The following is a 24,339-nucleotide window of genomic DNA, read 5'->3' on the forward strand; positions in this document are numbered from 1 at the left end:
TTTGGAAAAACCTCTTCCGAAAAACCTATCAGGAAAAGGTACGCGAATTGCAGAGCACGATTTGTGAGCCTTTTCCCGATAGGTCATTATAGCCTGAAAAAATAGTGAACAAAGACCGGAGAAAAGAGGGTGAGAAGAAAACTGCTGAGAAGGTTGCACCTCCGCGATGGCTCTGCCTCTGCCCTGGAGCTGAGCACTAAACCTCACGCCTGGAGTTTCACTGAGCAGAAAGGGGAAGAGATTATCCTGAGCAGACTTTTTATCAGCCGATGGCAGTGAGCAGCAAGCAATGTGGAAGTGAGTGCATTGCTTTGGCACTGCCTATCTTAAATCTTCCTCCCCCAGGGCTATTTCCTCAGCTGCCAGATAGCGAGCAGTTCAGCTGCATTAATGTCCCTGGTGCTAGTGCTCCTTGTGCACCAGTTGAGGTTTTAACTTCCAGCATGTCTTTAAAAAACAGCCTCAGTGGGTTTAATCTCTACATCTGCATGAGGTGGAGCAGCATGAAAGAGCTTCCTTCTTGGCTGCACTACAGTGCAGTGCAGGACCAGGACTCAAGCTCTTCTCAGACTCGCATGCATCCTGCAGCCTTCTATGCACAAAGCGAAGGGACAGGAAACCATACGCACTAAGTACTAAGGGAGGCAAAAAGCTGCTGGAGGAAGTCACCGCCCGGCCGGAGTCTGCAAGTAAGTCCCTTGGCTTGAACGGTATCGGCCCAGCTCTCATCCCGCATGCAGCAGACTAAATCCAGAATGCTCCCAGGCACTTTCCACAATGCTGTGTGAAATCGGGGTGGGAGGAGGATCAGGCTCATGGGTGGTCCCCTCAGAGGGTGCTCTGGAGCCAGAGGAGGCAAATGGGGTTGTCAGCCTTTTGGATGCAGCTGGTAATTGCCTACTGTGTGGGCAAAAATAGTCAGATCCAACAACTGATCTGAGTTGGGGTGTGCAGCGTGTGTGTGTGGCGGGGGGGGGGGGGCGTTAAGTAAAAGTGGGTGCTACAGAGGGATGGTTGGACTCTCCCATTAATGCTCAGTTGTAGGGATTTCTACAGTACCTGTTGCTGGAGTATCTATGTCTAGGCAGCTGACCCATGCCAGCGGACTCAGGCAGTTTAATGGGATGTAGATGTTCAGGCTTCAGCTGCCCCCCGAGCTCAGGAACCAACCCACCTAGGTCCCAGAGCCTGAACCCCATAGGTCTGGGCCCTGCGAGTCCAAGTTGGCTGGACATGCCCTAAGTACTCAGCAGTTTTTTCTAGCTGCCATGTGCTCAGAGTGGGTCCAGGTGTTTGCCTCTCTCTCAGGGAGGCTCCCTTCCAGTTTTCTTCTGCTTGTCCCACCTTGTCTGCTGTGGGGCCAAGCAATTCTCCTCCTCCTTTCCCAGTGTTTCCCTCCCTTTAAGCTGTTCCACTGGCTTTTGATGAGGAGGTGAGGAGGAAGGAGGTACAGGACATGAGCCCCGGTGGGAGGAGGGTCATGAAGATGCCTCAGGGGGTCTCAGCCACCTTCCCTTTCTTTCTGGCCATAGGGTCTGGCTGCTGGAGCCATGTTCTGCTGTAACGTGTAGTCCTGGGGCGGGGAGAAGGGGAGAAGCACCGATCTGTCTCTTTAGCACGCGGCATCTTTCTGTCCTAGCCCAGTCAAGCAGTAACAAGTGAGCGGGTGGGTGCATCCACGCTAGCCTTGGAGGAGTAATTCCTAGCACAGGGGGCGTATCCCTGCTAGCTCTGATGGCACTGGCATGCTATAAGCAGCTGAGGGGGCTCTGGCTTGCTGTCTCAGTACCATCCCATGCAGCCCCCGGGGGTGTATTTAAGGGGCTGGCCACTAAGGCCGCTGCAGCCAGGCACCTCCCGTTAGCACACAGGTCACACACCAGCTGCAGTATAGTCGTCCTCTGTGTGCTGGGTGCCAGGAGAGTTCACCCTGCTGAGACAGCCATGCGAAGCTCAGCCCCGGGTTCCTGAGAGCACTGCCAGGTGTGAGAGCAAGCTGGCCCGAAGTTCATCCTTTGCTCTCTGAACCACTGAAGAGTGTGGCTGGCCACAGAGTGTGAGGTGTTACAGCTCCTGGCTAGGGGAGCCTGGGTGCTTGAGCACAAGCTGTAACAGCTCATGCTTTTACCTTTGGAGACCCCTGGTCCCATCCCCAGGGGGTCAGCCACGATAGCAACTGTCCCCTGGGCGCTCCCTGGGAGCAGCGCTCCCTGCCCCAGCTTTTGCTCTACTTGCTAGTCATGAGTGCTCAGAAGACACCGATGAGACACTGCACGTGTGTTCACGTGTGCAAGGGGCAGGAGAACACACACTGCATATGCCAAGCAATTCTGACAGCATCGTACATAGGAATCCCTCAGGTTCTGGGCGACAGACTAGGCCAGGGGTGGGCATCTGGCCCACCTAGGGCTTTGATCCAGCCTGCATGGCAGTTCCAGGCTCTGCGCCCTAGCGCAGCTGTCCAGGGCTGCTCGAACTGCCTCCCCTCCACATCAGCCCGTGTCCCCCACCCTGGGAGGAAGGCCTCCCCTTTGTTCTCCACCAGGCTGTGGAGCACGCAACGTGCAGCCACCACCTCAGGGATATTGCGTTCCCCCATGCCGAGGTGAGTGAGTAGGCAACTAACCCTCCCCTTTAGCTGGCCAAAGGTGCATTCCACCTGCAAGCGCACCTGTGTCAGGTGCGCATTAAATTGTTCCCTGCTCGCGTTCAGATGCCCAGTGTACGGCTTCATGAGCCAGGGCATGAGGGGTACGCTGCCTCAGCCACAATGCAGATTGGCGTCTCCACGTCCCCAACAGCAAAGTTTCGCTGTGGGAAGAATGTTCCAGCCTGCAGCAAAGGTATGAATTTCGGAAGATCCGAGCATCATGTGCCTGGCCTGACCACCCCACACAAATGGAGAAGTACCCTTTTCTGCTAATATACCGGGCTGCTCGATGGGGCGGTGCACGGATTGGGATGTGAGTTCCATCAAGCGCTCCTCCACAGTTTGGGAATCTCAGCCCAGCAAAGCCGGCCATGATGGTGTCTAGGTCTCCGAGGTGGACAATCCTGTTCAGCAGCTCTGAATTGATGGCCCTCACCACTTGCAGAAATAGACACATACACAGAATAGGAAGTTAGAGGGGTTTCCGGAGTCCTTTGGAGGTGCCCCCTCTCTCTCCCCCCACAAAGATCCCCTACTTTCCCGATGGCCGCTCCCAGCAGTAGGGCAGGGTGAGGCCAGGAGCCCCCCCCCCCCATCCTTTCCTGTTACAGTCCCCCTACCCTGCATGGACTGTCCCTCCAGAGGGACTTACCTCCATCAACGCTGCGCCAACAGTAGATCTCCCCATGCCAAACTGGTGTCCTACCAAACAGTAGCTGTCAGTGGTGGCCAGCTTCCAGAGGGCAATAGCCACCCTGTGACGTAGTGGGGGTACCTGGCTGGTTTCTATGCTGCTGGCTCTGGGGTAACCCCCACTGGCTGCCGTGGGTACCACGACCCAGCAAAACAGGATGAGTCACTATGCAAACCAGTATGGCCAGACACCCCCCATGGAGAGGAACAAAGGAAGGTGGAGGCTACCCTGGATGGGGGGCAGGGCTGGAAGCGTGTGAGTTGAGTTGCTGCTGGAAGCATGGAGGAGACAGCCTAGGGAAAGGGGCTGGAGTTTAGGGGCCCAATCTCCCCCATCTCAAGGGGGCCTGAGGCATCCTAGCCCAGCTCTGTGACCAGATTACATCGGTGCTGTGCTGTATCCTGGAGAGGCAATAAACTTCCTCTATTCCACCGGCTGGTGCAGTCTGTTTGTGCCATTTCGGGGTGCAGGAGACGGGGGACCCCCAACGCGCCGTCACACACCCTCTTCTCCAGGGGGATGGCAGGGTGCAGGTGGGTGTCCTGTGGTTGCAGGGCGGGGGTGAGCCAGGCACACAGTTCCTGGAAGGTGGACTTCTGCTTACGGAAGTTTCGGAGCCAAGCCTGGTCGTCCCACCGCTCCATGACGAGCTGGTCCCACCAGTCTGAACTTGTCTCCAGCCTCCAAAATCACCTCTCGTGGAAGAAGTTTGGTGGCAAGAACAGTGTTGCTGCAGCCCGAGCGAGGGGCTGAAGGCTGGGTTCAGAATCCAGACGTGGCATGAAGATCATGAAGGTCTCATGGAGTTGCAGCACAACTTGAAGCGCTACAGTGTGGGGCCATCGCCTGCCAAGGGCAGCTCCGGCTCCATGGCAAAAAAACAATTCAAAACACAACCAGGAAAAAAAGTGCTGTGGTGTCCCAGAAAGCAGGGCACTCAAAGCAAGCACTGCAGAAGCTTTGCTGTCCCTCTAGGAGGTAGGCAAGCCAGCTGCAGGAGCAGAAGAACGGCTGTTCAGGGGGGTCTCTTGAAGCACGCATCTCTGCAAAGAGCATGCTGCAGGACCCGGAAGTAAAGGCTGCCCCCATGCCCTGGCAGAAGTGCTTCCAGGTGCCCTTTTTTCGACAGAGCATCCAGGCAGCCTGAACGCTCTTTTTCAAAAAAGCAGATGGATGTTTCGATCCGTTTAGTGCAATCTAGACGCTCTTTTGCATAGTAAGCCGGGGCTAGAGCGGGCTGTTCTTTGTCAAAAAAGGCGTGTAGTCTAGATGTACCCTGGTCAGAGTCACTCAAAGTCATTACTCCCCAGTGCTTCCTGGGGCGCTAAGTCTAGGTAGCGTGTCCACATTCAGGGAGCCTGCGAGGGACGAATTTTGAGGCTTCCCTGTCATGTGGACACTGTGACGGGGTAGGCGGACCCCCCGCCCGACCCCGCACTGAGATAAGCCCCGAGGAGGGAGGCAGAGACCGGGAGGGGAGATTGGGTGGCGGGAGTTGCACCGCGGAGCGCCGGGCGATAGCGCCGAGCACCGGCGCGATCGATAATGGACGGCCCGAGCCGGCGCCAGGGGATGACGTCAGCGAAGGCGCCGGCCAAGACGCCAAGCAGGGCGGGGGCCGGGACTCTGTGATGACGTCAGGCCAAGGTGCCAAGGAGCGGGGAATTCAAAAAGGCCCCGGTCTCGGCCGGGAGGAGGAGAAGAGTGTCCGACTCCGGGGGTTGTCCCAGGACCGGCGAAAGGACCCAGACCCAGAGGAGTCCGGGCGGCCAGGAGGCCTCCGAAGCGGATAGAGAGTAAGCTTGTCCCCACGCTGGGGGAACCCGTAAAGACATTGACCGGGAAGAAGGGACCCAGGGCGGGGCTGCGAAACCCCGCGAGTGGAGGGTTTGGGGGAAACTTGACCCCCTCCACTGACAGGGGACGCACGTCCCCTCTCTCAGGGCCCTGGGTCAGGGCTCGGAGTGAGGGAGGGCCCGAGCCCCCTTCCTGGTCCCCCCCCGGGGGATACACATAGGCTCGACCCGCCCCGGCGGCACGAGTGCTGCAAGAAGGCCAGAGGCTCAGACGGGGAGCGGAGCTCCCACTTAGGACGGTGTTCCACCTGGACTCGGCGTGGGCTTTAAGAAAACGGTCACAGACACGCTATTTTGAAATCGTTATTTTGGGAGTTATTATTTTGAAATAATTTCCTGTTATAGACATGCCCCCCAGGCTTAAATTGTCTTGGGAGCTAAGCAGGAAGGGTTAGGAAGGCAAAGGGCTTCACAACCATGCGAGTCAGCTTCCATAATGTCATTAGCACGAAGTTTATCCCTCTGTTTTGTGCCGCCCATTAAATTTCCCCACTGGTTCCAGTGCGGGCTAGGTCAGAGAGCTTAAAAATGTTCGGCACTAGGCCCCCCACGGGCTGTGGGATGAATTATATAGATTATAAAGTGCCCAGAGCAGAGATTGGGTGTGTCTAGACTACAGCTCTCTGTCGACAGAGAGATGTCGATTAGGCACGTCGAAATTGCTAATGAAGCAGGGATTGAAATATCCCGTGCCTCATTAGCATAAACATGGCTGCCGCTTTTTTTCGAAACGGAGTTTTTTTGAAAAAACCCCAGCAGTCTAGACGCGGATTTGTCGAAAATAAAACCTTTTTCGACAGCTCCTGTAAACCTCGTTTTTTGAGGAATACAGGATCTGCCAAAAAAGGCTTTATTTCAACAGATCCGCGTCTAGACTGCTGTTTTTTTCCGAAAAAACTCCATTTTGAAAAAGTGGCAGCCATGTTTATGCTAATGAGGCATGGGATATTTCAATCCCTGCTTCATCAGCAATTTCGACGTGCCTAATCGACATCTCTCTGTCGACAGAGGGATGCAGTCTAGACGTAGCCATTATGTCTCCTCCTGGCTGTGCCCACTTTCTCAGCAGTGGTAACTGAATCCAGAATGTGTGTCTCTTGCAGGAGATGAGCTACCTTTGGAGCACGGTGGGGTGGGACTCACCCTTGCGGACATGCCTCTTCTTGTATCTTCTTCTCCACTCAGCAGCAGGTATGGCTGTTTCTTGATTGGGGGCTCTGCCATGCCTGCAGTCGCCTTGCTTAGAAGGCCACCCTGACAGCTGCCGACAATGTTTGCACCACAGGGGAGCGAGTCCGGCAGCCCAGTCAAGCTCCCCCCCTCCCCCAGCATCTTCTCTCATGGGAATTGTGGGGTGACTGCAGTCGCTCTCTTTCCCGCCAAAAGTTTCGTTGTCCAGTGAAAAAAACAGCAGGTGAGGTGAATAATTCCGCCTGGCTCCCTGTGACATAGTGGGGGCGTGCTGTCTGCTCTATAACCAGTGTGGTATGGGGGTGCCTTGCTGGTTGCTGGGCTTGGGCAGTGGGTGACCTCCACGGCCCAACAGGACAGCAGATGAGTCACTAGGCCAGGGTCTCACAACCTGTCCGACAGGTTGCCTCCCAGGGAGAGAGACAAAGGGAGGAAGGTGGAGACCAACCCCTCTCTGGGCAGCAGGGCTGGAAGAGTGGTTTAGTTTCTGTCTGGTATCGTGGAGGAAGCAGCCTAAGCAAGGGGCTGGGATTTAGGGGTCCAATCTCCCCCATCATAAGGGGGACTGAGGCATCCTAGGCCTGCCCTGGAACCAGATTACATCTGTGCTGTGCTGTATCCTGGAGAAGCAATAAACTCCCTCTGTTCTACTGGCTGGTGGAGTCTGTCCGTGCCACTATGGGGGTGCAGGAGATGGGGAAACCCCAACGCGCTGTCACACTCCCTCCACCCCACACACCAGCAGAAGGCCTCTGCGGAGCAGGGGGCACGTGGGGAATTGTGGCGAGAAGCAGTCTCAGTGAAAGCTGCAGCCTCACCTCAAGTTCCTCTTTCAGCCCCCCGCAAAGGCCTATGCGACTCCCCTCCCTGCCCTGGTGGCAGGCGACTTGCTCCAAGTACAAATTCATTGGCGAGGGGCAAGTGTAAGAAGATTGCAGGGTTGGGGGAGGAGCCCTCCCTGCCCCAGCCCAGAAGCGGGAGCGGGAAAGCGGGGAGGAAGCCCTCTCTCTGTTGTTGTCCTGCTCGCTTTCCTCCCAAGATCTCTGCCACGTGGCGTGTAACAGGAGGGTGCCGGTTCCAACCCCTCTCGCCCCTGGGGCTGCCGCTTTGTCCATCCTGATGCATCTCATTTCCCTCCCAGAACCAGGAGAAAGTTGCCGTTTTGCCACATCACAGCCAGGCATGGAGGTGCTGAAGGACAACCTGACTGTCATGAACAATCACTTGGAGAAAGGATGCAGCGCACGGAGTCAGAAGCCGCTGGAAGAGTGAGCAGGGCACATGTGCGGGGAGGGGGGGGCTTTCCCATTCGGCACGCTGGAGCCGGTGCCCCGAGTCCATCTCCTGCAGCTACAGCTGCCAGGAAACTTCCATCCAAGCGTTCCAAAGCAGAAAACGGCATTTTGATCAAGTGGAAATCTGGGCAGGTGGCGGGCAGGTGGGTGTTGATGAACTAAAGACAATAATGAATTTACAGAACGTTTGCCGCAAATGGACATTTTTTCTCTTTAGCTAAAAGGCTGGAAAGGGGAGAACAATTTATTTCCAGCTGTTCCCCCAGCCTCCCTCGACATCCAGAGCAGGTTACAAACTTTGCTCTCTGCTGCAAACGCCCAGGGAAGCAGGCCAGTAGGACTGCCCCCATGTGACAGATGGGGACAGGGAGAGTGTGTCCGCACAGCACAGAAAAACAAGCAAGGCAAGCGCAAAGAAAACCCATTCCATGGTTTGCAGGGGGACACTTAAAGCTGGCAATGCCATGGACTGATGTTTGAGTCTGCCTCTGGTTTTAGCGCCTCAAATGCGAGGCAAGCTCCAGTCTTCCGGAGATCATCTCAAATACACATCTCTGTGTCTTGGCTACTCTCTTCCCCTCATTCATCCCTTCGTCTTGCCTTCCTCCTCGTATTCTCTCCCCCAGGCCCTGCCTCTATGGCCTTCTCCACTCCTGAAGCTTCTCTGTTCTAGTTTAAAACAGATAGAAGAAAACCTGTTGAATGTCAGTTTCCAGGAGAACTTCACTATCGTGTGCCCCGAAATTCAGACCTTGGTCTTCAATATTATGCCGACGAATTTCCAAGGGCTAAACATCAGCAGCAATATGACAGAGGTTAGTGTTAATCACTATTAATCACTGTTCCCAGCATAGGGCCTCTCATGACAATGTTCTGGGGCATGGGGCGATAGCATGAGCCTGATCTCTATCTCCAGTCTCCGATTTCACCGCCCCCCGCCAGTCCCAGACTCCGTTATCACACCTTCTGTCTCCTCCCTGTGGGCTGAGTGAGGAAAGGAAGAGACCAGATTAGTTTAGTTCCTACCACTCGGTTCCCTCCTGGCTCAGCTGGCAGATCTGCTGCCCATTGACCACAAGAAACACCATTTGCATCTTGGCTGGAGTAGACCCAGGCAGGGCCAGGATCTAAAAGGGGCTTCGCTAACAGCTGACGTCCGATTCAGCACAGCTGAAAATCAGCAGCTACGAATGGAACGGAGACAGGCTCTTTGGAGAGTGGATGCCTAGACAAGGAGAGGTGGGATCCTGAAATCCACCCTTCCCCACAGGGAATGGCTCTGCAAAGTCCTTAAACGTTAGCCTACTCTCCTGGGGTATGTCTACACTACCACCCTAGTTCGAACTAGGGTGGTTAATGTAGGCAACCGAAGTTGCAAATGAAGCCCGGGATTTAAATTTCCCAGGCTTCATTTGCATCTTGCTGGGCGCCGCCATTTTTAAATCCCCCTTAGTTCGGACTCCGTGCCCGCGGCTACACGCGGCACGGAGTAGGTAGTTCGGATTAGGCTTCCTATTCCGAACTACCGTTACTCCTCGTGTGTAGACATACCCCTGTTCTAGCCCAGAAAGTGTCCCACCCACTCCCAAAACGTTTGCCATTCCCAGCCTTCTCCCACCACCTGCAGCCGCGATGACTTCACTTGGGTGGGGATTTTTCTGACATAAGCCCCTCCCAAAGGCAGGGCTGTGGTAATTAGGGACAGAGTTGGGATCCTGGCCAAGACTGAGGGTATGTCTACACTTGCAGCCTATTTCGGAATTGCAAATCAAGCCCAGGATTTAAATATCCAGCGCTTGATTTGCATCTTCCTGGCCGGGCGCCATTTCTTAAATTTACAAGCCCGGAATAACTGCCCGCATCTCATTGCAGCAGGAATACCAGATAGTTCGAACTAGGGCTTCATTTCGAACGCCCGTTTCCCTGCCGCGTGTAGATGCGGGCAGTTATTCCCAGCTTGAACATTTCAAAAAAAAAATGGCTCCCATCCGGGAAGATGCAAATCAAGTGCAGGATATTTAAATCCCGGGCTTGATTTGCAATTCCGAATGCCTCCATTGGCAACCCTATTCCGAAATAGGCTGCAAGTGTGGACACACCTTGAATGTTTACATTTGAGGAGTCCAAACCAAAGACGCCTGGAGGGGGCCCAGTTTCCAGAAGGTGCTGAACCCCTGCCCTCTGGAAACCAGGCCTCTTGGCCACCCCTCCAACAGCACAAGCCTCTCAGCACACCCTGGCTGTGGGACTGTGAGTGCGCAGAGGGGGGCAAACCGAGGTCTGGAGAGCAGCTGTCCCCCTTGCAAATGATGCTCCTACTTCTGGCCCTGGAGCTGAGATGCTGCAGACTCGCTGGCTGATTGTGTCTAGCTCACAATTACATGGTTTATTGCTCTTTACATTCTCCACCCTCTGTAGCTTTTGGGTCACGGCCAGTGACGAGGCCCATGCAAAACACAAACGAGGCCAACGCCCACACGGTGGTAGGAGAGAACAATGCCACAGGCCAGCAAACCATCCTCCTTGAACCACGCGAGGGAGAGAGGGTCTGTTCTAGGGCTAAGGGAGGAAAATGCTACAGAGGCTTCATGTCATTTCTGAACGTGCCCCGGTAACAAACCAGAAGGCAGAGCAGGCCACGCAAGCGCAGGTGTAATGCAATCCCCGTGAGAATCGTCACGAGTGATGGGGAGGGGGCAGAGAAGAATTGGCAAGACATTAGGGAAATCAGGGCAGCGTGACAGGGAAAGAGGCGGGTTCCTCGGAATCCCATGGAATGCAGCCAGTGGGCGGCCACAGCTGCATTATTTTGCATAAAACTGGCCGGCGAGTCTCGCCCGTTTTCCCCACGGCGGGCGTTGGCACACTCTGCCGGCCGCACCAAGCGCAGGGCTAGCACATCAAAGCAGCAGTTTGCGGGGGGCAAGAGGGGATTTGGTGACTGGTTTTATGGAAGACGCTCGTTGGCGCCCCTCTGCTTGGGACCCGCGCTACGAGCCGTGCCGAGCATAGGCAGGTGGGGGCGGATTCCCAGGCACTCTTTCTCCAGAGCTCTGAGAAGAGGCTGACGTCTAGCCAGTCATTTATACCACACGCCTCTCCTTGGTATTATCGAATCCGACTGCTGGCGCCCTGCTGCAGAGACTGTCGCTCGCTTCCTGCTCTTCTGCTCGCCTCAGGCTGGTCCCCTCGCTATGCCTCCATGCAGCCTCGCCACCCTCTCCTCTGCAGCTCCCGCTGCTGTCGGCAGCCAGCTGCAGCTAGCTCCATTTAGGATCAGGCCCCATTGCGCTGGGCAGCATGCAGGCGCACACAGGGGGCTGGAACAGTGCAGGGCAGAGAATCAAGCTCTAAACCTGGTATATGATGGAAACCACTTCAAGCCAGGAGGTGCTGCAGCCCTCTCCCCACCTGGCACCCCGGTTCCTGCACCTGTGTAGAGGAGACATCAAAGAGAATGGCGGTGTTTGTCTCCCCTCTAGTAGCTGGTCCCTAGAAAAGGCTTGTGAGTCAGCGACAGCACTTCCCTTGAGCTCTTTGGCTCAAGGCGGAGGGCAATTCGTCCATTTGGTGCAGAAGGTCCTGGGTTCAGATCACACCATGGGCCCTGATGGGGTCAGGTACATGAATAAATCTCTCTCCCTCTGCTACAACCAGCTCTGAACTGAGCGCTGCTCTTTCCATCCTCGCCTCATTTCGCTCCCCCTCCCTCCACCGTGGTTACCGGACAGCGACACTGCGTAGCTCTGCCCCGCGCGCCGAGAGGCAGGGTGTCTGGAAGGGCCACAGTGGTGGCCGAGTTGCACTGCAGCTCCCGGCAGTCACTGTTTCGGCCGTTGCCTCTTGTCTTTAATAACCTGGCCCGTGTCATTTTGCACCTGCTGCTGGTTCTGCTCCAACCTAGCTGTCCAAAGGCCGAAGGAGTAAAACCCGGCACGCCATGCGTTTCCCAGCGGAGCTGGGGAAGAAAACCCGGAACGCAGCAGAAACACGACTCACCTGCATTTATCTCAAAGGCTCTTGTCTCTTCCAGGTGAGATGCTCTGAAGTTTTACCCAGGCGGGTGGGGTAGGGAAAGAGAGAAAAAACATCCCTTTGTGCATAGGCAGCCCCTTTCCTTCCCTGGACTAGCACACCAGGCCGTACACAGGGGACCCTTCTGAGAGGCAAAGGGGCTCAGATGACACCTGGCAGGAGCCCTGCATGAGTGCTGAAATTGAGGGGCATGCCCTCTCCAGTTGCCAGTGTAGGGGAATGTCGAGGGGGCCAGGTATGTGAGCACTGGCCCAGAACAGCCCCCGGGTAACAGCCCGCTGGATGTGAATCAAGCCTCAGAAATCTGTAGAGATGTGCTCCATCCCGGGTCAGCAAGACTCACCTGGGCCTGGCATGCCAATTGGCTGCTGCAGCCCCACTCACCAAAGCACCAGGGACGTCTCATCGAATCCTAGAGCACTAGACCTGGATGGGACCTCGAGAGTCGTCGAGTCCGGTCCCCTGCCCTCACGGCAGGGCCCCGCACTGGTTTCAGTGAGATGAGTGTGTGGGTGTCTAGCGCCTGCGTCTCTCCAGCTGGATCCTTTCATCAGGCAGGGGCCCACAAGAGCGAAACCGGAGGTATCACGTGGGCCGCAGCAGTGCAAACCCCACTAAGGGGGCCACCCCATGGAGATGCTGCATGGAGGGGCGCCTCTCAGGGTGGAAGGGTAGCTCTGCCTCTCTGACCATTCAGCCCACGGCCTCGCTGATTAAGTACGCTGGGGTGGAAGGTTTGCCATATGGGCCCCTGCCTGCTGGGAACGGGATGGAGACCAACATGCTCCTCGCACATAGGCCTCCCGATTGCCCGGGACAGGACAGGAGCAGGGCGGGTCCCCGTCAGACGGAAGGCTCCCAACACCCTGAGCTCCCCTCTTGCGGGAATAGCCTCTCTGAGTCTGCACCTCGCATCTGCTCCGGCTTTGCAGGACGAGAAGAACAGCTCCCTGCTGAACGACGACATCCTCGGGGCCACGCTGGGGGGAGCCACGGTCACCAACCTCAGTCATGCGGTGGAGATCCAGTTCTGGCATGACCTGGTGCTGGTGAGCATGGCCCAGCCGGGCACTGAACAGCTGGGATCCCCCCTCCCCCAGGCCAGGGCAATCCCCAGCTCTCCAGGTCTCCGCAGCTGAAGTCTCAGGACAAGCTCTTGTAACCCAATGGGAATGTGGCTGGAGGGGTGGGAGCGGGCCAGGATCTGCCAGGCACAGGCACGCCCTCTCCCTGCTGCCCTAGCACCATGAACCGCCCAGGATCCCAAAGGGGGAACGGAACCCAGGACTGGCCTTAGGGGAAATGGTCAACGTGTGTGTGGGTGCCCCTGACCCTGCTGGGCATAGCACCTTCCACTTCCCTGGGCACCCCTGGGCTCCCCAATCCTGCACCCCCATCCTGTGCTCTCTTGACCACTAGCCCTGGCATTGTGCCCCCAACCCCTTCCTCCCGACCCCTGCACATTCCTCCCAGCTGTGCCCCCAACCCCAGCCTTGTGCTGCCAGCATGTCCTGCCCCCCTGCCCAGTACCCTGCACCCCCTTTGCCCAGCAACACCCATGCCCCATTGCCCCTCCTCCTCTGGCTACGGTGTCCTGGGCGTGGACCCAGTTTGCCCGACCTTAAGGCCAGCCTTGATGTGAGCCCTGCCCCCTCCTGGCAGTTTGCTCAGTGTGCTGGGGGCCTGGCAGGGAATGGGGAAGGGCAGGCTAGGACCAGAATCTCCCCTGCTCTGTACCACTGAGCAGGCCTCGCCTGGCCTGGAGAAGAGAGCATGCTACACCGCAAAAGGGGCGCAAGGGCTGCCCGTGTGGGCTCCCTGCGAGGAGCTTTAGCTGAGGCAGAAGCTGCAGCAGAGAGCAGCGGCAGCTGTTTCAGGGACACAGGGGGGGGGGCCTTCAAATCCTTCTGGCCTCACCTGGAGGGAGCGGGGAGTCCTGCCGGGGCCTGGGAGCAGCCCCTAGAACATTGCTACAAATGGGGCCCTATGGCTGTTGTTTTGCTTCAATAAAACACGCCCAGTGCAGTCCCATTGGCCCCTGCCCGCTCTGCTCTGCGTTGCTGAGACTCGGAGGCTCAGCCCCCATGCACGTTGTCCTTGCCTGGGCTGGGGAGCAGGTGGGGTGGGTGAGAGGAGCCCACCAAGTGGGCACAACGCAAGGTAGCCCAGCTGTGCGGACCCGGGGGGAAGGGGGGTTTGCCATTTGAGCACTAAGCCGAGGGCCCTGTGGGCTGCGGAGCCACCAGAAAGCAGCAACGAACGGATGCGGGGATTTAGCAGGCACGATCGCGGGGCGGACTGGCCGAATGACAAGGGAGCTGAGACAGCTCTTTGATAAGTGAGCCGGGCCGGGTCCTGACCTGCTGTAAATCTGCTTCGGGGACTCCACGCTAATTTACAGCAGCTGAAAATCGGGTGGAAGCAGGGGAAAAGAACGACAGTGTGTAGGGGACTTGAGGGGATGAAACTGATTAACAATCAGGTGTCTCCTCACTACCCCCTGGAATACTGCACCGGGTGGGGTAGGGGATTCCTGGGATGATACCAGCGCGCTGGGGAATGTGCTGTAGGGAACAGCGCTGCATAGGCAGGAGGGGCCAGTCACAAGCAGGTCCGGTGCGTTGTTCGGTGCGACGGGAGCACAGCCCCCTTGCCATGTGCCTCACGTTTCTCCTCCCTCCCCCGAGCAGGATAACTCCAATGCGACCTGCGTCTTCTGGGTGGAAGGAACAGGTAATTATGATGCTGGCGGTACACACTAGAGAGAACAGCCCAGGCAGAGACGCTCCGCTCCAGCCCCGGGCTCAGGGAACGCCTCCCCAGAGCTCAGTGCAGCCTGCAAGCAGCAAGCGAGAGCGTGTCTGGAGATGGCTAGAGCCCTTCGGTGCAGAGCGCAGCGCCATGGGCCCCTGGGCGAGCGAAGGCCCGAACAGCCAGCTGAGGCGTTCCAGAGATGCTGTGACCACCCCAGCCTGCTGTCCCGTCGAGCGGCAGGAGAACCGGGGAAGCCCCAGCTACCCAGGCGTTCTTCTGCCATCCCAGGGCAGCGGCAAGGTGCCGAAGCCTCCTCCCCATGGGCTGCTTGCACTCCTAGAGCTATCCGGAGACCCGCGCTGGCACCTACCGGGGGTTAAGCCCCACCCGAGGGACTCCGTGAATGACTGCAATTGTCATGCACAAAGCCGGTGGAGCGCTGGCCCCTGGTCAGCCAGAGCCACCTGCAAACAGCCAGGCAGGGCCTGGGGAAGCAGCTCCCTTTTTATTCCCTGATTCTAAAGAAGGCATCAGAGACCCGGGGCCATAGAATCTAAGGCCAGAAGGGCCCAGGGGCTCCTCTAGCCTGGCCTGGATCACCAGCCACTAAAACCCAGCCAAGCCCCAAACCGCCCCACTTCGAGCAGAACGTTACAGCCCCAGAGACTGACCGACCCTGTGCCACAGGCAGCGCCCAGGGAGCCAGGCTCTCCCAGGGGCTGCGCCCTGCCGTGCCGGGGACACACCCTGAGCCTGGCAAGGGACCCTCCACGCAGCAAAGAAACTTCTCAGAACTGGAGGCCGCCAGCTTTTGGAGGGCCTGCAGGGCTGGGTCTTCGGGGACTGCGGAGGGTGGGCAGGACAATGCAGGCTGCCCCCTGCGGCAGGGTCTGGGAGCAGAGTGGACACACGTTGTCCTGCTGGCTGTATTCCTTCCCTGCACGCTGCGCTGGAGAACAGCTCAGCATGAGCCCTCGGGTTCAGAGCCTTGAACCACAGCGGGCCAAGCCCAGCGCCGGCCCACCTCTAGCACCAGCACACTCGCGAGACTTGAGATCCCGCCTTGCCCTCCCGACAGGGCCGGGCCGAACCCATCGGCGGCCCCGGGCGCCCGCCCGGCTCACCCGGAGGGTTGCCAGATGGTTTAAAAAAAATTCCAGACAAAAGGCGGCTCCTAAGACCGGCTCCATCGGCAGCTCCTAAGACCGGCTCTATCGGCGGCTCCTAAGACCGGCTCTGTCGGCGGCCCCTAAGACCGGCTCTGTCGGCGGCCCCTAAGACCGGCTCTGTCGGCAGCTCCTAAGACCGGCTCTATCGGCGGCTCCTAAGACCGGCTCTATCGGCGGCTCCTAAGACCGGCTCTGTCGGTGGCCCCTAAGACCGGCTCTGTCGGCGGCTCCTAAGACCGGCTCTGTCGGCGGCCCCTAAGACCGGCTCTGTCGGCGGCCCCTAAGACCGGCTCTGTCGGCGGCCCCTAAGACCGGCTCTGTCGGCGGCCCCTAAGACCGGCTCTGTCGGCAGCCCCTAAGACCGGCTCTGTCGGCGGCTCCTAAGACCGGCTCTGTCGGCGGCCCCTAAGACCGGCTCTGTCGGCCCCTAAGACAGGCTCTGTCGGCCCCTAAGACGGGCTCTGTCGGCAGCCCCTAAGACGGGCTCTGTCGGCAGCTCCTAAGACCGGCTCTGTCGGCGGCCCCTAAGACCGGCTCTGTCAGCGGCCCCTAAGACCAGCTCTGTCGGCAGCTCCTAAGACCGGCTCTGTCGGCGGCTCCTAAGACCGGCTCTATCGGCGGCCCCTAAGACCGGCTCTGTCGGCGGCCCCTAAGACCGGCTCTGTCGGCAGCTCCTAAGACCGGCTCTGTCAGCAGCCCCTAAGACCGGCTCTATCGGCGGCTCCTAAGACTGGCTCTGTCGGCGGCCCCTAAGACCGGCTCTGTCGGCAGCCCCTAAGACTGGCTCTGTCGGCAGCCCCTAAGACTGGCTCTGTCGGCGGCTCCTAAGACTGGCTCTGTGGGCGGCCCCTAAGACCGGCTCTGTCGGCAGCCCCTAAGACCGGCTCTGTCGGCGGCCCCTAAGACCGGCTCTGTCGGCAGCCCCTAAGACCGGCTCTGTCGGCGGCCCCTAAGACCGGCTCTGTGGGCGGCCCCTAAGACCGGCTCTGTCGGCGGCCCCTAAGACCGGCTCTGTCGGCAGCCCCTAAGACCGGCTCTGTCGGCCCCTAAGACCGGCTCTGTGGGCAGCCCCTAAGACCGGCTCTGTCGGCCCCTAAGACCGGCTCTGTCGGCCCCTAAGACCGGCTCTGGCTCCCTTGGATGGGTTTTGCTGCTGGAGACGGGAGTTAACATTTTCAAAAGTGCTGAGGAAGCCCCACAGAAAACACTGACTGGACCTGAGCCCTTAAGCGACTGGCTGCTTCGGCAGATGTTGCTGAGGTAGGGCCTCACTGCTCTGTGGCCACGGGCGGCTTTCCTTCAAGTCCTTTCTCCCGCTTGTAGGAGGCAGAGGCCTGGGGCACTGGAGCAGCGCTGGCTGTGAGACCGTCCACAACGCGAGAACGGTGCTGTGCATGTGCAGACACCTCACCTACTTTGCTGTGCTGCTGGTAGGGAGGTGGCGTCTCCTCTCCCCAGATTAGAAACCTAATCCGAACTAGCTACTCCGTGCCACATGTAGCTGCGCGGCACGGGGTCTGAACTAGCCGGCATTTAAAAATGGCGCCGGCCGGCTTCATACAAATGAAGCCCGGGATTTGAATTTCCCGGGCTTCATTTGCAACTGCGGATGACTACATTACCCCCGCTAGTTCGAACTAGCGGGGTAGTGTAGACATACCCCCGTGCTCCAGCTCTTACTCTGCTTGGGGGGTACGAGGCTTTCCCCACCCCCAGCCCCAGCCATGCTCCCTCAGGTGCTCCAAAGAACACATCCCTCCCCTCCTGTTCTCTTTCTCCCTGACGCCCTCCCGGCCAGCAGCTCCCCATGCTCCAGCAGTTCTGTTCCCCCATGGCTGGGCTCCTTTAGGGCTCCTGCAGGGGGCTGAGAGGCTTTCAGTGCGATCCTGCAAGCTGCCTTATTCCTGACCCCAGGGTGTGTGTGCCAATGCCCGCCCACAAGGGTTACACTAGGACACCTCAGCCCTAACCCCCCGCGGTCTCACCCCTCCGCTGGGGAGAACCTTTTGGACCTGCTGACCAACCCGTCTCAGGCAGGAGCCGGGATCAGGACAGAGGCTGGAGGCAGTCCCTCCGTGGAGCTCTAGGAGGGGGCATGAGACAGGACAGAGGCCAGTGAGAGCCAGGCAGCCTCAGAGGTTCACTGGAAGAACAAGTCCCAGGCCAGAACAAGCTGGCGGGGGGGCTTAAGGGAAGACAAAAAGGCCAGGCTGGCAGCGCCAGGGCAAAGGCTGCGTTCCCGTCATTCCTCACCCCTTCCCTCCTCATCCCTTGCAGAAAATATCCTCCGCGGCCATCGACAAGGACCTCCTGGCTCCTCTCACCTACATCTCCATCGTGGGCTGCAGCATCTCGGCTGCTGCCTCACTTCTCACCGTCCTCTTCTACCTCGCCTCCAGGTAACGGCGCTGCTGTGCAGAGCGGCCCCTGCCCACCACGGCTTGGCGGGGGGGGATGGGGCCTGGCTGAGCTGGAGCAACAGGGGCTCTCTCAAGAGAGATGCTAAACCAAACTCACCTGCTGGGGAGCTCCCTGCGGAGGCCCCTGGAGTCACTCTCCCAGCCCCTGCTTGGGATTTCCGCGACCCGCTCCCAGGAGAGAGCCACTGTTATCCTCACGCCCCACGCAGCAGGAGCGAGACAGGGGCCAGCGCAGCAGACAGCTGGAGAGCCGCCAAGCTCCACTGAAGCCTAGAGCACGAAGCAGCGTAGGATCTGGGCCAGGGCTTGGCGGTCTTGAATTCTTCCTGTGGTCCTCTGGCTGGTTAGCTCCCCGCCTCACTCGGGCCTGTCGGCACTAGGAAGGGTTTGCTGGCACGGCTTCCTGGGGTAGGCTCGGCTATCCTGCAGCTGGTAGCGCTTAAACCTGCTGCCCCATGCACACTGAACAGCAGTTTCGCTAGGCCTGGCCCTACGCGGCGTGCCCTGCCTGTGCATTGCCATCGGGAGCCCTGGAAGGGACCTGATTATGCCAAAAAAACCCAGTGTGGGCCCTATCAGGGTGGGCCACACCCGTTGGGTTCTCCTGCAGCACAGGCAGGCTGGAGGGGATGTCCCAGGTGGGGTGGGAGTGACCTGCATTGAGTCCTATTCCTTGTGCTCCTCTTAGGAAAAGGAGCAGCGATTATACAACCAAAATCCACATGAACCTGCTGGGCGCCCTCTTCTTGCTCAACGTCTCCTTCCTGCTCAGCGAGCCGCTGGCATCCGTGGGCTCCACGTGGCTCTGCTGCGGCACCGCCGCCTTCCTCCACTACTCCCTGCTCTGCTCCCTGACCTGGATGGCCATCGAGGGCTTCCACCTCTACCTGCTCGTCATCAAGGTCTACAACGTGTACTTCAGGAGATACGTCCTCAAGCTGTGTGCAGTTGGCTGGGGTGAGTGCAGGTTCCCTACCCTCCCTCACCGCGCATGAGAAGCTCCATCCCTCCCACCGAAAGCACAGCCCTTCCGCTGCCCCCTGTCGGGTCACCAGATGCCAGCAAGAGATGTGTCCACATTCCAAACACTCAGGATCTGGGGAGGGGGGTGGCCAGAGCCAGGCCTTGGTACGTGGGAGGGAATCTGTCCCCTGCTGGTCAGCGTACTCCTCTGGTTGTATTCTGAGAGCCAGAGGACTGTGGCTCTAGCCCATCTCCCCCAGGGTATATAATCATTGCTGTTGCCGTGCATTCGCTTCTTGTATAGTTAACCAAGTAGGGGCAGGTGGCTGAGTTTATACCCTTCCTAAACACTCGTGGGTTTTGAGTGAGGCCCACCTCTAATGTTCCCGTGTTCCGTGCATGACAGGGCAGTGGGGAAAGGCAGTGGGGCAGAGCCTACCAACACCTGCTAGGAGACAGCTGGGTTCACCTGGCGCGCGCTGGGACGGCGGAAGCATCTGTGGCTTGATATTGTGCCTAGATGCACAGCCACGCTGAGAGACGTTCCTCCACCTGCATCCCAGAGCCACGACCTGCCTCTGTGCTTCCGCTCTCTAAAATGGCATCCCCACGGCATCACTCTGAGCTGCTTCCCATCGCTGCTGGCCAGCTTTCTCACCCTCGTCCATTACTGCATTTCTCCTCTGCCACAGTGTCCAATTCCTTCCTCCGACATCCTTCTCTGCCTTCCTGTGTCCCAGGATCAGCGGCCCAGACCCCTGCCTTCCCATCACTTGGCTCCTTCTTACACAGTGCCATCATGTCTAGGCGTAGCTCAGTCAATGTGTTTCCTGTCACCCCCAGGACTGCCCGCCTTACCTGTGCTTAGCATCCTCATCAAGTCCGGGATCTACGGGAAGTATGACATTCGAACTGAAACTGGCTACAATAATGCAACCATGTAAGTGTGAGACGTGGGCCTGAGGTCCCCACACAATCACGCTCTGTCATAATGGGGGCCAGCCCGGGCACTGAGAGTCTGCTGCCATTACCAGTCTCTGTGCTCCTCTGCCCCTTCCGGTTCTTCCCTGCCTAAGCAACCTCCCAAAAAACAAGTCTGTTCCCCTACACCCCATAGTCTGCCTCCTAGTCCATGGACACTCCCTTCCCATCCTGGGGCCCTGGAGACTAAGGCTACAGCTGTGCTACAGAGTGTGCAAGAGCTCTTCCACCAACACAGCGCTGTTCATGCCAGTACTTAGACTGGTTGTAATTTACATTCCTTAGGAGGGGTGGCTTGTGCACCGCCCCGCGTGGCATCATGTATATCAATGGAAGGTGCAGGGAGTACATAGCATCAGTGGGGGTATTTCATACCAGTGAGCGATGCAGAATTTTGCAGAAATTAACACTGTGGCTGCAGAATTTCGTCCCACTCTCCCCGACATGGTCTGCAGCACTGCTAGTCACCGTTAGGGCCCACTGGATCCAAGGCACGCCTGGATTTCTTAAAGCAAAATGGAGCCTGAACTCACCAGCAACACTAAGCCACCCCAAAGCCGATCCACCCCGTCCGAGACAGACGTCCCTCCTGTCCTAATCCAGAATCCCATTTCCTGGCAAGCAAATCAGCGGGTTCCTCAGCAGCCCTGTGGGGACGTCTGCCAAGCTCTCTGGGCCCTGACCAAGGGGCTTGGAACCTAGGATCCTGCCTGAATGGGGTAATTCTCATGGCCTGGTGCCATGGTTCCCAAAGCAAGATATCCCCTCCGCCACGAGCCAATCCCCACCGGGTAGCAGCAGCATGGGAGCAATTCCTTCTCTTCTCCCACAGGTGTTGGATCACAGATTTGGGTGTTCATTACGCCCTCGCCCCGGGCTATGCTGGTCTTACCGTCCTCTTCAACATGGTCATCTTAGTCGCCGTCGTGCGGCTGCTGCGGCTGTGGAGATCCAACGTGGAGAATCAGAAAGCGCGAGTGAAGAAGGATCTGTGGACCGTGCTGGGCCTGACGTGCCTGCTGGGAACCACCTGGGCTCTGGCCTTCCTTGGTTTTGGGGTCTTGTTGGTGCCTCAGCTCTTCCTCTTCAGTATCATCAACTCCCTACAGGGTGAGTGAAGGCGCCGGCTGGGGCAGTGGGACGAATGGGATGGAAGCAGAAGTAGCCAGACCAGAAGCAAAGCCCTGTCAAGGGGGATTCTGTGGAGGCCACCTGCGGTGGCACGGCTGGCTTAGCCCCACGTTTCCATGGCCACTGCTTTAGGAGTGGCAGAGTCCCCCCAAGGTTCCTGCTAGCTCTCGCTCATCGCCGTTATAAGTAGCCCAGCCCGCAGCCACCACCTGGCCAGTGCACCTCTGCTGCTACTGCCCCCACCTCAGAATCCAAGGGCAGAGAGGAGAGGGGATGTGGGGGTCGCTGTGAGGTCAGAAGTCAGAGCACCCTGCTGCTACTCGCTTACTGCCGTGGGCCCCCGCATCACCCTAGCGACCGAAAGCTCACCATGTGCTTTCCACCTGCAGGGTTCTTCATCTGCCTCTGGTACTGCACCGCACGCCGCCAGTCGGACACCCACTCCTCTATGAGGAGCTCTCAGACGACGAAATAACCAGGCCAGCCAGATAGACCGCGCTCCTAAATGGGAACTGCTCATCTCCCACAAGCAGATTCACTTACAATGGAACTGGCCTGAACGTAAGAACGGCCATTCTGGGGCAGACCAAAGGTCCATCTAGCCCAGAATCCTGTCTGCCGACAATGACCAATGCCAGAGGGAGAGAACAGAACAGCTAATCAAGTGATCTCTCTCCTGTCATCCATTTCCAGCCCCTGACAAACAGAATCTAGGGACACCGTTCCTACCCATCCTGGCTAATAGCCATCAATGGACCTAACCTCCATGAATGTAACTAGCTCTTTTTTGAACCTTGTTAAAGTCCTGGTCTTCACAACATCCTCTGGCGAGGAGTTCCACAGGTTGACTGTGCTCTGCATGAAGAAAAACTTCCTTCTATTTGTTTTAAACCTTGTACCTATTAATTTCATTTGGTGACCCCCTAGTTCTTATGTGATGGGAACAAGTAACTAACTTTTCCTTATTCACTTTTTCCACATCAGTCATGATTTTATAGACCTTTATCATAACCCCTCTTACTCTCCTTTTTTCTAAGCTGAAAAGTCGAAGTCTTTTTAATCTCTCCTCATATGGGACCTGTTCCAAACCCCTAATCATTGTTTTTGCCTTTTTCTGAACCTTTTCCAACGCCAAGAGATCTTTTTTTTTTAGATTAGGCAACCACATCTGTACACTGCATTCAAGATGTGGGAATACCATGGTTTCATATTGAGGCAATAAGATATTCTCTGTCTTATTCTCTGCCCCTTTAATGATTCCTAAATTCTGTTTGCTTTTTGACTGCCACTGCGCATTGAGTGGATGTTTCCAGAGAACTATCCACAATGACTCTAAGATCTCTCTCTTGAGTGATTAGAGCTAAATTAGTTCTCATCATTTTGTACATATAGTTGGGATTATTTTTTCCAATGTGCATTACTTTGCATTTATCAACATTAAAATTCATTTTGTTGCCTAGTCACCTAGTTTTGTGAGACCTTTGGAAGCTCTTCACAGTTTGCTTTGGTCTTAACTATTTTGAGCAGGTTGGTGTCATCTGAAAATTTTGTCATTTCACTGTTTATCCCCTTCTCCAGATCATTTATAAATAGGTTAAACAGGACTGGTCCCAGTATGGCCCCTTAGGAACACCACTAAGTACCTCTCTCCACTCTAAAAACTTACCATTTATTCCTACCCTTTGTTTCCTGTCTTTTAACCAGTTATCAGTCCATGACAGGACCATCCCTCTTATCCCATGACAACTTACTTTACTTAAGAGCCTTTGGTAAGGGACCTTGTCAAAGGCTTTTTGGAAATCTGGATCTATCCACTGGATCTACCTTGTCCACATATTTGTTGACTCCCTCAAAGAACTCTAGTAGATTAGTAAGGCATGATTTCCCTTTACAGAATCCATGTTGACTTTTCCCCCAACAAATTATGTTCATCTATGTGTCTGACCATTCTATTCTTTACTATAATTTCAACTAATTTGCCCAGTTCCGATGTTAGACTTACCGGTCTGTAATTGCCAGGATCACCTCTAGAGCCTTTTTAAATATTGGTGTCACAAGCTATCCTCCAGTCATTAGGTACAGAAGCTGATGTAAAGGATAGATTACAAACCACGGTTAATTGTTCTGCAATTTCACGTTTGAGATCTTTCAGAACTCTTGAGTGCATGCCATCTGCTCCCGGTGACTTGTTACTGTTAAGTTTAAAAGTGATCAACTTTTGATACATTGATAAGCAAATTGAGTTCCAAAACCTCCTCTAATGACACCTCAATCTGGGACAATTCCTCAGATTTGTCACCTGAAAAGACTGGCTCAGGTTTGGGAATGGTTCATTGCAGGAGGAGTAACGGTAGTTCGAATTAGGTAATTCAAACTACCTAGTCCATGCCACGTGTAGCAGGTAGTTCAAACTACGGGGCATTTAAAAATGGCGGTGCCCGGGAACATGCAAATAAAGCCCGGGATATTTAAATCCCGGGCTTCATTTGCAAGTTCGAATGCCTACATTAGCCTCCCTAGTTCGAACTAGGGTGGCAGAGTAGACATACCCTCAGGGATTTTTTTTTAAATTTGGCATCTAGTGTTTGAGGCCTTTGGCTGAACTTGGGTCCTGTTTTCTAGTTTTTAATCCACAAACCATGAGACCTAAAGTCTTCCTTTAAAAAAAAAAAGGAAGAAAAAGCAGGCAGGGGTCCTCTCCTAATACAATGCAGTTAACAGCGGTGCATGAGATATGGCGGCGGTGAAGTTTCCAGACCTGGCTTAATTCTAATAACGTGGCTGGAGTTTTCCAGGGGGAGGGGGGGGGGAGCCCGAATTATCAGTTGACTTGTGATCAAGTCAGGAGAGCTGGTGTCTGGAGAGCTAGTGAGTTTCACAAAATGAGTTAAGAGTTGCCCAGCTGACACCAGTGGACAGGACGGCTCTGCGCACACCTCCCTGGGGGCAATGGAGCTAGCAGCAGGAAGCCGCTCTAGCCCTGCTGCGCTGCCTGTGGTGGTGGGGTCCCCTGGAAGGTTTTAAGTCACCTGGGGGTGGCAGGCAGGGCTAAGGGACGAGCTGCTGCCCTGCTAGGAAGACTGAGGGCTGACACTGGTTAATTGAGTTTAAGACCCCTGCTCTAGGAGCAAGTGCAGGAAGAAAGATTGTTCTCCCCACAGACACTGGGGACCTACTGTGCCAAGAGCCTGGGAGACAGA

General features: G+C 56.6%; 1 protein-coding gene across 2 annotated transcripts; it reads left to right on the forward strand.

Annotated features, from left to right (window-relative positions):
• Positions 1 to 259: 259 nt before the first annotated feature.
• On the forward strand, positions 260 to 23,859 carry ADGRG5 (adhesion G protein-coupled receptor G5). 2 transcript variants are annotated; one of them, XM_075940429.1, is made up of 13 exons: positions 260 to 689; positions 6,304 to 6,391; positions 7,533 to 7,659; positions 8,396 to 8,501; positions 11,591 to 11,719; positions 12,654 to 12,770; positions 14,412 to 14,454; positions 16,968 to 17,074; positions 17,922 to 18,043; positions 18,753 to 19,021; positions 19,871 to 19,967; positions 20,841 to 21,118; positions 21,529 to 23,859. In XM_075940429.1, exons 2-13 carry the CDS (start codon positions 6,307 to 6,309, stop codon positions 21,612 to 21,614), a joined length of 1,566 nt encoding a protein of 521 aa, XP_075796544.1. In that variant the 5' UTR covers positions 260 to 689; positions 6,304 to 6,306; the 3' UTR covers positions 21,615 to 23,859. The 2 variants fall into 2 exon arrangements, with proteins under 2 accessions (XP_075796544.1, XP_075796542.1); XM_075940427.1 differs by having other exon boundaries at positions 261 to 689; positions 8,360 to 8,501.
• Positions 23,860 to 24,339: the final 480 nt, after the last annotated feature.

This window comes from Pelodiscus sinensis, chromosome 12, assembly GCF_049634645.1.
Source record: "Pelodiscus sinensis isolate JC-2024 chromosome 12, ASM4963464v1, whole genome shotgun sequence".
Taxonomy (NCBI): Eukaryota; Metazoa; Chordata; order Testudines; family Trionychidae; genus Pelodiscus; species Pelodiscus sinensis.

What these genes read in the sequence shown, in the direction of transcription:
- ADGRG5 (XM_075940427.1), top strand. Translation starts at nt 6,307, where the DNA reads ATGAGCTACCTTTGGAGCACGGTGGGGTGGGACTCACCCTTGCGGACA. An exon ending in AAGGCTCTTGTCTCTTCCAG is followed by an intron (nt 11,720 to 12,653) that starts GTGAGATGCTCT and finishes CCGGCTTTGCAG; the next exon opens with GACGAGAAGAACAGCTCCCT. An exon ending in TATCATCAACTCCCTACAGG is followed by an intron (nt 21,119 to 21,528) that starts GTGAGTGAAGGC and finishes TTCCACCTGCAG; the next exon opens with GGTTCTTCATCTGCCTCTGG.